Source organism: Theropithecus gelada, chromosome 12 (genome assembly GCF_003255815.1).
Source record: "Theropithecus gelada isolate Dixy chromosome 12, Tgel_1.0, whole genome shotgun sequence".
NCBI lineage: Eukaryota > Metazoa > Chordata > Mammalia > Primates > Cercopithecidae > Theropithecus > Theropithecus gelada.
Genome location: NC_037680.1, coordinates 111,575,204 through 111,590,368, shown reverse-complemented (window position 1 = coordinate 111,590,368; position 15,165 = coordinate 111,575,204). Strand labels below are relative to the sequence as shown.

Here is a 15,165-nt window from a genome sequence, read left to right as displayed (position 1 = left end):
GGGTCGTCTTGCTAGCGCTCATGCAGTCGGCTGGGCTGCTTGCTTCAAAGCGAGCCCGGTTGTTTTAGACTGAGTATTCTGAGGTACATTGTAAGTTTACTTGGGGGGAGTCTAACAATACAAAAAGGTGACCTTTCTGGTGACGTGTGGCATGCATCAGCCAGAGCAGGTGACTCACGGTCCTTCTAGGTGGCCCCCAGCATCTCAATCTGTGCAATTTAAAAAGAACCATGAGCATCGGGCACGGTGGCTCACGCCTGTAATCCCAGCACTTTGGGAGGCTGAGGCGGGCGGATCACGAGGTCAGGAGATCGAGACCATCCTGGCAAACACAGTGAAACCCCATCTCTACTAAAAAATACAAAAAAACTAGCCGGGCGAGGTGGCAGGCACCTGTAGTCTCAGCTACTCAGGAGGCTGAGGCAGGAGAATGGCGTAAACCCGGGAGGCGGAGCTTGCAGTGAGCTGAGATCAGGCAAGCCTGGGCGACAGAGCGAGACTCCGTCTCAAAAAAAAAAAAAGAACCATGAGCACCAGGCGCGGTGGCTCATACCTGTAATCCCAGCACTTTGGGAGGCCGAGGCGGGTGGATCACGAGGTCAGGAGATCGAGACCATCCTGGCTAACGCGGTGAAACCCCATCTCTACTAAAAATACAAAAAATTAGCCGGCTGTGGTGGCGGGCACCTGTAGTCCCAGCTACTCGAGAAGCTGAGGCAGGAGAATGGTGTGAACCCGGGAGGCAGAGCTTGCAGTGAGCCGAGATAGCACCACTGCACTCCAGGCTGGGCCACAGAACAACTCCATCTCAAAAAAAAAAAAAAAAAAAGAACTATGAGCGACAGATCATTCTGATGGCTCCCTAGATATGAGAGGCTGAGGCTGACAGCTGGCTACCAACGAGGCTGGCCAGAAGCAGGGGGTTTGGGGACCTGGTGGCCGTTTCTGTTTTTGTAGAAGCTACTAGAAACTGAGGGCTTGCTGCAAGCCAGACACTGGGCTCCTCCACTCCCCAGAGCCACCCCACAAAGCAGAGCCTGAGTTCAACCCACTTTACAGAAAAAGCTGAGAGAGGCGAAGTGGGTTTCACACCTAGAAATGCCACAGCCAGAGCTGCCTCCGGGCACCCATCCCCAGCTCCTCCCTGCTGTGTAGGCTGCAAGGCGTCTGTTCTACAGATAAGCACAAGAAGCCCGCAGACGCCAGGCTTGTCCCGGGTCCCACAGCTGGAAGTGACAGGCGTGGGGGCAAACGCAAACTTCTTGGCACTCGGCCAGCGTCCTTCCCGATGCCGTGAGCCCCACAGGGCATTGGGAATTGAACCAAATTTAATACTGGTCTGGATTATGCTTCATATCAACTATTTATATATTTCAGAAGAAGGTCTGTTTCAATTTGAATTTGGATATATTCAAAATAAATTGTTTTAAAAAATGAAATGTTGCTAGATTTGTTTCAGCAGATAAAAGCATACAGGTGTGTATTCATGTGTCGGGAGGGTGTGTACTAAGTTGGTAGGCCGTCACATCCTAATTTTCTTGCTGTGGTGGGAGCCTCGTCTGCGGTCCTGGGAAGGTGCGCTGGACAACCACAGGGTTTGATACGAAGTCACTCAATGTTCCCCACTCAGGTCTTTCGTGGCTACTCAGCACACATCAAGCCCATCTGGCTGTGTGCACAGGTGCCTGGCTCCAAAGCAGCCTCATTTTCTAGGTAACAGAACACGTCAAAGTCACCTGCTTCTGACTCGAGTCATTCCTGGCACGAGTGATCAGAACTGCTCTCTCCCCAGGGGAACTGAGCACAGGTCCCCAACGTCCTGGGAAACACAGGTGTTCTCTGGCCCCTGGGAAGAAGGGCGCCTGGACTACACTCCAGCCAGGGTCCCATTTTCCACGGATCCTGGATGAATGGCGAGGTCGGCACTTCCAACACCAAGAATGAAGGCATCTTTCCCTCACTCACTTTGGCTCCACTTACACAACTTTTACTGAGTCCAGCCCTGGTTTAGTTTGTTACAAACCACCCGTACCATCGACAAGGCATAATTGATGCATATTTTCAAAGGGCAAATTTTGGGTGCCCACCAATTGTTAGCAATAGAAAAATCTCACAGCAGGAGGCTCTAGCTCTATGAGCCTGGTCCCTGCAGCTTCCTCTTTGTATGGGCACACAGGTACACCAGGAAGCACTCAGTGGACTGATGCACTATCCTGATTTCAGTTGGAATTTTGTTAAAGTGAGTACACTGTGAGTTCAGTCAGGGTTACTGAACTTTATAAAGGGACAGATAGTAATTTTGGCTTTGTGGGACGTACGAAGCCTGAAAGCCACAGACAAAGCATATGGGAATGGGCGTGGCTGAGTTCCAACAAAATGCCATTGACAGGAATAGCAGACCTGAGGGCTAGAGTTCGGCAACTTGTTTCAAGAGACATTCTTGGCCAGGCAGGGTGGCTCACCCCTATAATACCAGCATTTTGGGAGGCTGAGGGGGGAGGATTGCTTGAGTTCAATGAGTTCTACATCAGCCTGGGCAACACAGTGAAACCTTGTCTCTACTACAGACAAAAAAAAAAAAAATTAGCTGGGTGTGGTGGCACGTGCCTGTGGTCCCAGCTGCTTGGGAGGCTGAGGTGGGAGGACTGCTGGAGCCCAGGAGTTTGAGGCTGCAGTGAGCTGTGATCACACCACTGCACTTGCACCTAGGGGACAGAGCAAGACCTTGTCTCAAAAAAGGGGCGGGGGGGGGGGGGAATATTCTTATAAAGTACAAAGAAATACAATTCAGGCTTTTTTGCTGCATGTTTATTCCATCCTGCTTCCTTCCCAACATGTCCCAACACTGGAAGGGAAGCCTTCTGCACACAGCACCTGGACAATGGGCCCAGCCTCCTTCCCTTTCCCACGTTAACAGCCACAGGCTCTGGCTCTGGGGCTGCCTGGGAGGAACCCCCCAGGACCCCATCCAATGCACACTGTCCATCAACTCTTCCTCTTCTGGAAGTTAAAGTGCGTCTTCTCCCAATTCACAGAGAGTCCCTCCACACCACTCTTTCCCACCCCAATGCGCCCCACGCACTTGCTAGCTTCCTTATTTCTGTTAGTTTTCAAGTCTCTTTGGGTTTATTCCAGCCCCCACTCCACTCCTAAAACAACCACCCTCCCTTGCTTTGCATCCCACAGCAACTCCTCTTTCTTTCTCTTAGAAACTTCTCCACAGAGCCTGACACGCCTATTTCCCTACCTCCCACAACTTGAGCAAAAAGTCCCTGCTACAGCCATCACCGATGGCTCCAGGTCACCACACCCTATGGCTTCGTTCTTATGGTGGATCCAGGACCAGTTGTGACAGCTCACTCTGGCCCCTTAGGAAGTTCTCCCTGGGCCTGAGACCACCGTGGGCTGCTTCTGCCCCCATGGCTGATGGCCACTGCCCATGGCCATCTCCAGCCAACTCCCCTTCCTTCCCCACCATAACAGAGACCACGTGCCGAGTGCTGACAGTATGCCGAGAATTGGGAATAGTCTCTTGCACCAAAAGGGTGCTGCTGAATGCAAAGTTTTCTGATTCTCAAAAAGCTGGGTTCCCTTTCAAAGGCCTCCACCACTGCCAGATGCTGCTCCTCCTCTTTGCCTGACAGGAATCCACCAACCACACAGTGTTTCTGGCCAGTCTACAGAGGATGCACTGTGAGGGTTTCATGTCCCCTGCTTCCCCTCTGATGTCTCAGGGGGCTGAAATAAAACCCCACCCTCGAATCATGCCATTGCCACCATTTTTTTGAACATGGGACCACGAAAGAGCATAAGGCTTAAATGTGAATGTGCACGCTTCTCCTTTCATAAATATTTATGACTCCCCCTACAGCTTACTGAATATGTATATTTGGCCACCAATATCCATAAATTCTTGTTGCCTTTGCTCCTCCCTTGAAGTGTCTGTTTTGGCTTCTGGCAGGAGGCTGTCCTTCCCAACCTGTCAGAATAGCCACCCGCAGGCTGCAACCCTGTATGAGGAATGAGGCTCTCCTTTCCAAATGCACAAACCTTGTCATTCTTCAGCTGACACCATCACAGACAGAGGCTCTAGTGGGAGAGAGGTGGCCAGGACAGAGGGGTACTCTGAGTGCAGCCACATTATGTTGCTGGGAAGGGGCAGGCAGAGGCACTGGGATGCCTCACGCACGGGCTCTATCAAAAACAGGCGCAAAAATAATGGAAAGAGGAAATGGAACCACAGAACAGAAGCATGGTACGGCCACGTGAGAATGCCTCCAGCTTGAATTCTTAGCCCAGCCCAAGGCCTGCATTCATTCATTCATCACTCATTCATTCATTCATCACTCATTCATTCATGCATCACTCATTCATTCATGCATCATTCATTCATCACTCATCCATTCATTCATCACTTATCCATCGAGTGCCTCAGTGATTCTTACGTGCCGGGGCCCTTCCTCTCATGCGACCTATGTTCAGTTAGAGTAATAATGAGAAACAAGTGCACAAGAACATAAACTTGTTTCTTTTCTTTTCTTCCTTTATTTTCAAGACAGGGTTTCACTCTGTTGTCCAGGCTGGAGTATAGTGCTGCGATCATAGCTCACTGCAGCCTCGAACTCCTGGGCTCAAGCGATCCTCCCACCTCAGCCTCCGGAGTAGCTGGGACTATAGGTGTGCACCACCACATCCGGCTGATTTAAAAAAAAAAAAAAATGGAGAGATGAAGCCTCACTGTGTTCCTCAGACTGGTCTTGAATTCCTGGGCTCAAGCGATTCTCCTGCCTCAGCCTCCCAAAGTGCTGGTATTACAGGTGTGAACCTCCATGCCTGGCCAAAACAAACTGCTTCTGATTCAAGAAACACCACGGAGACAGAGGATGATGGGGTGCACGGGGCTGCAGGGAAGGACGTCCTGGAGAGATGGTATTTGAGCCGGCAGCTGAGGGAGATGAGGAGGTCTGGGAAAGGGAGCTTCAGGAAGAGGAACAGCATAGCATCTGCAGGGGCTGGAAGCCGGGCGAGCTGGGTGTGTTCAGGGCAGGGATGCACGGAGCACAGTGGCCTCCAGGGGTGGGATGGGTAGGGCAAGATCTTACAGGACTTTATGGGGCAGGGGCAGGGGTTGACCCCGTTCTAATGGCAGTGGAGAGAGGAACAACCCAGGTCTCATTTGATTCCTTTTTCCTTCCCATCTCCCTGCATACTGACCGTCTCAAACTCTCACACTTTCCCCATTGTTTAGACACTGTTTCCAACCCAAGGCATCAGAACAAGGACACAGAAAGCCATGATAAAAATAAGAGGCAAGGGGTGGCCGGGCTGTGACTCTCTGGGAGGCGCAGGTAAAGTGGTGGCAGAGGCAGCAGAAATTGTGACAGCCCTGTGATGACAAGCAGAATAGAACAGCCAGTTTTCAGGGTCTCCTAATAAACGCCCTGGGAGAAATCCATCTGCGGTTTCTAGAAGTTTGGTCAAAATGATGACTGACACAGGTGTCGGGGGGGTGGGGGAGGGGGGGCGGGTGGAGACACTGCAAAACCAGTTTTACTTTATCACCACAAAATCTAACCTTGCCTCAGGGAGCCGACCTGGCCAAGGGCAAGTTTCACTTCCTCCTCTCTGGGTAGAGGAAGGACTCGGGCATGGAGGACACACCCGTCCCTGGAGCGGACGGGGAGGCCCACCGATAAATCCCCTCCCAGAGATGCCAAGCAATTTGATTGAAAGAGTTTGATCATTTACGTCTTTTGGAAAAAGACAACAAAGCAGGAAATGAGTGTAAAAGCCACCTCCTTGGAGGTTATTTTCCGCCGCTGGTGTAGTAGTCCCGGTTGTGTCATTTTTCCACCTCTGGTGCAACGTCGAGGTGAGTGTCCTGGGCTCACCAACGCTGTCAGGTTCCATGACGGAATGCACGGCCATGGCTGTGGTCTCGGGGCCGCCCGCACAAAGCCTCTCACAGGATGGAAGCGCTTTGTGTGCCACTGTGCTGGGTGCACCCGTGAGGAGACCAGGCCACGGCCAGGCACCAGGTTCTGGAAGGTTATTTTACTGGAGAGAAGGGAGGTGTGCTCTGAATCACACACGGGTGATGGGTGATGGCTGATGGGAGGGACACAGGCCATCCCCTCCCTGCAGGTGACCCCATGTGGGCCCCGGAGGCTCCCCTGCTGCGTTTGTTCGCCTCCTCCCCACCCAAGTGCAGTGCCTTCCTGGTTGCCAAGGTGGCCCCTCTGACAGCCGCTTCCAGTTCTATCTCCCTCCCCTAGCCAATCTCGTGGCTCCATGCTTCTGGTACTGCACACAACTGCACGACACCCAGAGAGGGTCTCCCATCCCACTCCTGCCCCACTCCTGCTGGGCTGCATCCCTTCTGTCTCCTGGCTCAACGTGGGCAGCTGAGCCAGGTATGTGCCATGTGCGCCCCTTGCCTGCACACCTGTGTCTACAGGACACTCTGGGCTCTCCCAGACACACAGGGCTCAATCCAGGGGAGCCGGGGAGGTGGCAGAAAGGCCAGGGCACCAAGAACCACACCTCTCAGAAGCCAGGACGCAAGAAAGGCTGTGGGTTCAGAGAAACGAGGAAAGGCGGCACATGGCAAGGTCACAGGGTTTTCCCACAGGAATGAACACCATGATGCGCCCCTCTCCGGAGGATGGGGGTGGACTCTGTTCTATCACAGGGGGAAGTCCACAGGGACTCTCCGCCACAAACACCCCTGATGCCAGAACACAGGTGTCGCTAAGCCTAGCCAAGGTAACCGCCAGGACCCGGCTCTGCTGACGGCGGGGCTGCCTGCGGGGAGCGGCGCTGACAAAGCATTGAGCAAACGCTCCCCAGTTGGCTTGTGGGCTGGGGTGTAACCCACAGTCTGACATTTACTTCCCCCTTTTATTTCTTTGGATTCCAGTTCACAGTTGTGCCGGCAAAACAAATGCTGTCCTCGCCCCACAACTCAAACCAACACAGAGGGGGAAGTGGAAACAACACAGAGATGTTGGAAGCTTCAAGGAAGCAAAGGCAAGAAAAACTCACATTACAATGAACTCAGGCTTTGGGGCAGTGGTTCTTGAGACTCTGGAGTCACAGACCCTGTTGGGAATCTAACGAACCACAGATCTGCTCCCAAGAGATCTAAACTGAAGTGGCGAGAGCACAGGCCTCCTTCTGCCCCCACCCGCAGCGGGTCCACTCGGGGACCCTCGAGGAGCTCAAAGACTCCGTGGGAAAAGTGACTGGAATGCTCTCTTTGCAGGGTTCTCGGGTGGTCTGGGGCCTCCCAGGATCCCCGGTACACCCGTATTGCCAGATGCACACTTCAAGCCCCACATGTATATCCCAGGCAGCGGGACATCAGCCACAGACACTGTCGTGGTGACTTACACCATGGCCGACGCCCAGGCATCTTGGGAAGGTAAAAGGCTGTGCTGAGCCGCACCTATCTCAGGCAGCGGGACATCAGCCACAGACACTGTCGTGGTGACTTACGACACCATAGCCCACGCCCAGGCATATTGGGAAGGCGAAAGGCTATGCTGAGCCGCACTTATCTCAGGCAGCGGGCCATCAGCTTCAGACACTGTTGTGGTGACTTACACCACGGCCCCATACCCAGGCATATTGGGAAGGCGAAAGGCTATGCTGAGCCAGCCGCACCTATCCCAGGCAGCGGGACATCAGCCACAGACACTGTCCTGGTGACTTACGACACCGCAGCCCACGCCCATGTGCACCGGGAAGGCAGAAGGCTTTGCTGAGCCGCACCCCTGACCTCCCAGGCACCTGCTGAGCACTCACCATCACAAGCTCCTTCTGGAAGGACTTCCGGTCTTTGCTCTCCGTGTTGTTACAGTCCTCCTTCAGCTTCTCCAGGACGGACGCCACCCGTTCGGGCTCACTATCCAGCTCTGCCCGGCAGAAAAAGGTGAGCGGCAGGTTCACGTAGCCCAGGGCGTCGGCGAAGGAGCGCCAGCTGCTGATGTTCTCCATGAGCAGGGTCCTCACGGAGGCATAGATGTAGGTGAGGAACTTGCAGGGCCGCAGGATCTGCTCCAGCAGCACCGAGGTGCTCAGCTCGGGGCCCGAGCACAGGCTGGGCCGGGCCCTGCCGACCACCAGCACGTTCTTGGCGTGCACGAGGCCCACCCTGCCCTGGTAGTAGCCGATGTACCACTCCTTGGTCCACAGCTGGCCCCGGAGCCTGACGCGCTCCTCGCTGAGCAGGGCGATCCCGTCGCCCTTCTTGTACTCTAGCAGGTAGTGGTTCTTGTTCTGCCGCACCACCGTCTTGAGCAACTTACCAAACTTGAGGCTGGACACCGGGCGGTCCTGGAAAGTTGGGTACTTTGTAGTGGTGGCAAATGGGGACAGGATGATTTTCCCGACTTCGTTCTTCTTGAGAAACCTCCTTTGCCCGGAAGGCTTGATGGCACTTTTAGGGGGTGGCTGAGGAGTCTGGACGCAAAACTGGGTGAGGATGGCCTCCTGGTCGTCCTTCACCTGAACCCGCAGCGTGAAGTCAGAGAGCTCGTTGGGGTTCTGGGAGGTGATGGGGAAGATCAGGCGGCTCACCTTGCCCAGCTTCAGCTGGAATCCTCGCACCACTTTGGCCTGCTCGCTGGCTTTGACCTCGTAATTCGTCATATTGGAAAACATACAGACCTTGAGATCCTGGGGCCTGGATAAAACGAACTGGTGCTTGCCCCATAGCTGCAGGGCCACCGGGGCAGGGTTGGGTGCCTGGCGTGTGACCTCGCTGACCAGGAGTGTCTTTGGGGCACAGTCATGCCCAAAAATGGTCACTACTGTCTTGAAGGATGGGTGGATGTGTTTGGGGCCGTAGAGACCCACCGTGACTTTTTTATGGATGAAGTCCCACACGGTGGAAGGGTAGAGGATGCTTGGGCCGTGGGCAACGATAGCCACGTACATACAGGGCTCCAGGTTGTGCAGCTGTGCCTGGACCGTGTCCCCACAGCTGCAGTTAAGCGGGACGGAGACATACGGCCCTTCCTTTGAGTCGCTCCTCAGGCACTGGAGGCCCACTGTGCTTTTGCTTAAAAGGTCATTTTTTATCTCTGCTGACACTTTCATCTCCAAGATGATAGAGGTTTTCACTTCCAGGTTGCTCAGCTTGACCTCCAGCACGGGGCTGATGCTGCAGGACCTGTCACTGTTGAGCTCCAGCGGGGGGTCCAGCAGGGCTTTCATGGAGATCTGCTGGGTCTCCCCAGGGGCGACGTGGCCCTCGGGCACGTGGATACTGATGCTGGTGTCGGGAAGCTGCACAGCACCCCCGGAGCTATCCAGCTTGCACACGATGTTTGTCTCCACGGCTTGGGTCTGGCCCCAACCAGGGCTTTGGCCAAGCAAGTCCAGGTCATGGCAAGACCGGGCCAGCTTCCGGTGGTTTAGCCAGGCAGTTCGGAAATCCTCCCGGCTCTGAAATTGCTCGGGGGCAGGTGATTTCAAGCCGGTGAAGAAACTCGACGATGTGGGAGCGTCGGACTTGGCTTGGAGGACGGAGAGTTCCGAGAGACTGTAGGAGCGCTTGCTCCTGAAGAAGGGGTTGTCCCGCCTGACCGGGGGCTCTGCGTGGAGCCCGTTTGTGACTGGAAGCTCGTCGAAGATGTTGCCAGTGCTATTCGTGGTGGCTGAGCTGGATTCAGTGAAGGAGGATGTGCCTGTGTCAAAAAGGAGCAAATCCACAGTACTTTTCGGATTCAGCTCATCCAGGCTGGGCGTGACGGGCACGTTCCCATTCAGAAACGGGTTGGTCTGGACCCCGTTCCAGAAAGGGTTATTACTGTACGTTCTGCCTGGTACTTTTTTGTCATCCGTCCATCCCCCGAGCAGATCCAGCTCCTTGGCTACCTCGTCTGGGCTGTCTGGAAGATTGTCAATCATACCGCTGTCACTCAGTGTTGAGTTCCGGTAGTTCAAGGGCTGCACGTAGGAGGAGGGGATGTAGCCCATTTCGGTGGTGTTGTGTGCGTACCACCACTCACCGCCAGATGTGTCCAAGACGTAGAGATGGTCGCCCTTGGAGAACTTCAGTGTGGTGAAGTTGGTGGGGCAATAGTCCTTGATCGCAATCACTTCCTTCGCATTTCCAAAAGGTGTGGGGTTGTCTACTAGCAAGGCACTGGGAGAAGGCACTGTGCAAAACACAAAGAAAACAGACAGTGAGGGCAAGGCCGGTGGTGCATCCAGAGTGCTTCCCAAAGGAGGGAGGAAGGTGGTAAACCAGACAGGTGGACAATAACCCAGGCAAGTCACCAACAGAAACAAACCAAAATGAAATTCGGTACGTCATTTACCTGGCCAATGAACTGGTTACTGAGAGCACCATTGCTACTTGGTTACTTTCGAAATCGACAGCCTATACCCGGCAGAAAGACCACAGAGGAGCCTCTCCATCACTCACAGAAAAGCAAATCAGTGCAATGGAATATTTAACATGCCCTACGCCCTAGACATCTCATTTTGGGCAACTTTAACTTCTTAAAAGAACTGCTACTAGATACAAAGAGAAACTGAATGTGATTTACCTAGAAAACATGGTGACATGATGAGTTACGTGACCACTGCATGTGACCAGGGACTGGAAATTTTGAACAGTCTCCCAAAATTCCCACAATGACATGTCTGAGCCGATTCCAAGCCCTGCCTCTGGATGGAAAGATTCCCTCAACCTGCTTCTTAAATTTCCAAGCTCAACCTGTTCCTCATCCAACTGTTTCCTCAGATAAAGTATGAATTCTGAAGTCAGTTCCTTCCAACCTCTTTTATTCTTATTTTATGTATTTATTTATTTATGAGACAGCGTCTCGCTCCGCCACCCAGGCTGAAGTGTAGTGGCATGATCTCAGCTTACTGCAACCTCAGCCGCTTACGTTCAAGTGATTCTCCTGCCTCAGCCTCCAAAGTAGCCAAGATTACAGGTGTGTGCCACCACGTCTGGCTAATTTTTGTATTTTTAGTAGAAATGGGGTTTCACCATGTTGACCAGGCTGGTCTCGAACTCCTGACCTCAAATGATCCTCCTGCCTCAGCCTCCCAAAATGCTGGGATTACAGGCATGAGCCACCGCGCCCGGCCCAACCTCTTTTAAATGATCATTCAAAATCACAACATGAAAATAGACTGTCCACATACCTTGAAAATGAGAGATTACACCTAGTCATAGCTCATACTATCATTGAAGAAGTGTTGAAGCAGTCTGAAAAATTCCAACCCTTTAAAAAGTGAATCAAGTTAATTTATGGTTCCTGCCATTAAACTCTGTATGTTACCAATGTAGACAGCAATTGAAACAGCAAAAATAAGTCAGTTAAACAAGTGGTGTGTTTTGAAAAATAATGGGTATGATTAAATATCCAAATGTTTTCTCTCCTTCCCATACATGAGAAGATATATTCAGAAGATGAAGAACATTCTTTCTGAAGAAAATAAGCATATACACTGCTCCCCAGGACTCCCCTCCCCCACCTCCTACACTGCCTCACTTTGGGAGTCTGCGGCCATTCTGGCTTCCTGTAATAAACAACTGAAAGAAAGAAAGGAAACGTTTCTTTTGCTTTTTCTTTTCTTTTTTCTTTTTTTTTTTAAGTTGCCAAAGCAAATGACCAAAGCAAGGAATCCATTTTTAGGTGAACTAAACCTACATCTTTTCTAATGTGATTAAGTCCACAGTCATCGTATTCTATCAAATTGCCCCCGCCCCGCCCCAGAAAAAATCACCTGCCAGTTTCCTTTTCCTTTGAAAGGAAATAATCACACTTCCTTGGGAAAGTGTTAGGAAATCAGGTAGACAGTTTCTATTCATTTACATGAACTGGGTCCCAGAGATGCGCTTGGCTGGGAGCATCCCTGGGCCTTGAAGCCCCACGTACCTCCTCCTGTGAAATTACAGCAGGGGGTCTATCTGGGTGTCTCAGAGAACCTGGCTCTGGGATCACTGAACCAAGACTTGAATGGAGCCCTTAGCAACTGTGTGATCTCCAGAGCCTAAGACTCTACTCATGGTGGAGAAAAAGTATATTTCCTCAATGAGCTTTGGAGAGGATAAAATGCAAAGACGTAGATAAGGCACTTGTCATAATATTGCTTGTCCCAACTTGAAGAGGCACAGGATGTTATGTGAAACAGACATCTCCTGGTCCCAACGTTATCTTCTTCCATAGTTCTTATCACTAACCACTACATCATGTACCTGATGGGGTTCAGAACATGCTACCTCAAAATATAGTACCATGCATATTTTAAGCTGGAGGAATTGGAGAAACAGCAGGTGCAGGAAGAACTCCCTGCCCACCCCCTGAAGCAGGTCATAGACTCTCAAGTGGGAGGGGCCCTCACTGTATGTAGGGGACAGAGCATCCTATCTCCAAGGACACAGGGAATCTGCAATGCCCAGGCCTTGCTATCCTCTGGCTCGTGACACTTGCTCATGCTTTTTTTAATCCCATCACATTTTTTCCAGGACTCTCCACACCTCATCGAACCCCTCAGGCTTAACTACTTCTTTAAGTCTTCATTTCCTTATGAAGAAATGTCTGCAATATACATAAAACATAGATTAAGTCAGTTTGCATGCTTTTCTCTTATTAATGTCTTTTGTTAAAGGGGCCCAAGCCAAGAACTCAGAATTTTTCCTTCTCTACATACCTTACATATATATATATATACACACAAAAAAAATAAAATATATATATGAAAAATAAAATATATGTACATATATATTTTTTTTCAGGAGGGGAGCCTCCATCTCCCCATTAGGATATCAGCACTATTAGAGCCTGTTTTGTTTGCTGTTGTATCCCTGGGCCTCGTACAAGGCCTGGCACAGAGCAGGGGCTCAATGAGTATTTGTGGAATGAATGATCATCGTGCGTGCATAAATGACACAGAGAAGCCATAGTCTGTGTTATTGGATCCTGGCGCTGGTCAAAGCAATGTCTGAATTCCCCCCGGCTATGCTCTTGTGCTCTAAAAAAATCATAAAACTGACAAATTATTTAATATGAGATGGAAGTGAACAAAAACCTGTGAAAGAAAATGGCTCTGATGGAGAAGTGGGAAGAAGTGACGTGGGTCAGGCTGAGGCCAGAGGATACAGAAGCTCTTCTCCCCTATTTCTGCTTGCTAGTCATGATCTCCAGGAATATCAACCATTTTGTCTCCTTGACACATCTACTGGAAATGTCACATAAAGATGAAAACTAAATGGAAATTAAATAAAGCTTGCCGGCCATCAAAATCTTGCCAGAATCCCTCAAAGGTTATGTCCTTATTATGCTCCCCCAGAATAATTGCCTTACAGTCATTTCAAAACTAAGAAACCAAAGCAATCAAGCATGCTTTGTGCATAGCCTAGAATGTATCAACGAGAATTATCACTCAATTTCATCCAACTGAAGAATTAAGAACGGTTTCACTTAAAATTCCCAGCACTCTCCTTGGAAGAGAAGTCGCCACAGGTTTCACTCAAGGGATCAGGCTTACCCAAGGGAAACCACCCCACTCTTCCTTTCCAGAATCCCAGGAAGGTGGACTGTTGTGTGATAACCCCTTCTAGACGAGGCCCTCCATCAGTCAACTGCCACCAAGCAGCTGGGGACCCTGGGGAAGGGCTTCCATCCCATCAAATGCCAAAGAATCCCTATCGAATTACATCTTAATGAATTCTGAGGAGTGTTACCCAGATTCACAGCCACCTTGATTCTAATACAAAAAATCTCCCTGGGTTTTAGGAAGTTCAGTGTACTGAATAATACATTTCCTATCCCTCTGCCTACGTTCTTCCGCAGGCAAAACATTCATCAGAGCAGAAGGTTCCACGGCAGATATTTTGGCTGAAATAAATTCCCACCTTGGAGCCTGTCTATCACCGGGATGTGCGTGAAGCCTCTGGCTGGCGCACTGCCCGGGTCACACGTGGTACCTTGGAGGTAGACTCCCCAGGATCTCTGGGCGAGACCGGAGATCCCACGGTTCTGTCAACCTCAGATTCTCAAAACACCCTCCTCCTCACGTTTGAGGCTGTCTTGTTTGTCTTCCTCCTCTAAATTCGGGAGTCTTTTAGGGATAACAGCCAATATTTCCTCTGGAGCACTGTCATCATTATTATTATTAATTTATTTATTTTTGAGACAGAGTCTCAGAGTGCAGTGGTGTGATCTCAGCTCACGGCAACCGCCGCCTCCTGGGTTCAAGTGATTCTCCTGTCTCAGCCTCCTGAGTAGCTGGGATTACAGGTACGTTCCACCATGCCTGGCTAATTTTTGGTATTTTTAGTAGAGACGGGGTTTCACCATGTTGGCCAGGCTGGTCTTGAACTCCTGACCTTGTGATCCGCCTGCCTCGGCCTCCTAAAGTGCTGGGATTACAGGTGTGAGCCACCGTGCCCGGCCCGCTGTCATTATTTTAAAAAGTTCACCTCACTTGAAGACTCTGCCCTCCTCACTGTAACACTCTGCCCAAATCACACAATCTATGCTCCCTAGTCCTAGCTTTGACTCTGATGAGTTGGGCCATAAAGTAAAAAAAACCAATGTCCATTAACAGAATCTGAAAAATAAATGCTTCAGTTATTTATGGCAACACCCAATCACTGTTGCTCTCTTATTAATAACATCTCATACTGGCTAGCCTTTTATTTTAAAGAACATTTACAGCGATGCTCAGGGATGCCAGCATCAATCAGAGGCAGGGAGAAGATGTTTGGGATAAAGGGGAAGGAGAAGCTACTCAATTAGACAGACATAAACACAGTGCGTATAATTTCCAGTACATCAGGATAGAGGATTACAACTTTATCTGGGGGATAGCGGTTTAGTTCAAGAAACATTTACTTAGCACTGACTTTAGGCCGGGGCTGAGGATACAAAGGTCAAAGTCAAGTTCCTACTTTTCAGCTGTGCTCCAGGCAAGACAATTTCAACAGCTAAGAGAAAGCCAAGGGATGATGATATTGATGATGATGGTGCCGTCACTGCAGCTGCCAAGCCCCGAGGAAGCATGTTGAGAGAGACTGAATGTGGCCTAGGTTGGGGCAGATGTCCAGGAAGAAAATGCCCTACTGGTATCAACCTTGGTGTCCAAAAGATAGGTCTTCTCATGAACTCAATTTTATGAGGCCACTGGAGAAACCCG

At 50.8% G+C, this 15,165-nt stretch overlaps 1 protein-coding gene across 2 annotated transcripts in view; it reads right to left on the bottom strand.

Moving 5' to 3' along the window:
• The window catches only part of SH3BP4 (SH3 domain binding protein 4), a 102,720-nt gene that overhangs the window by 4,913 nt on the left and 82,642 nt on the right, over positions 1-15,165 (bottom strand). For both annotated transcript variants that reach the window (XM_025404976.1, XM_025404977.1), the window contains exon 4: positions 7,807-10,166. In XM_025404976.1, the coding sequence (XP_025260761.1) occupies positions 7,807-10,166 (2,360 nt within the window). The remainder of the gene's footprint in view (positions 1-7,806; positions 10,167-15,165) is intronic.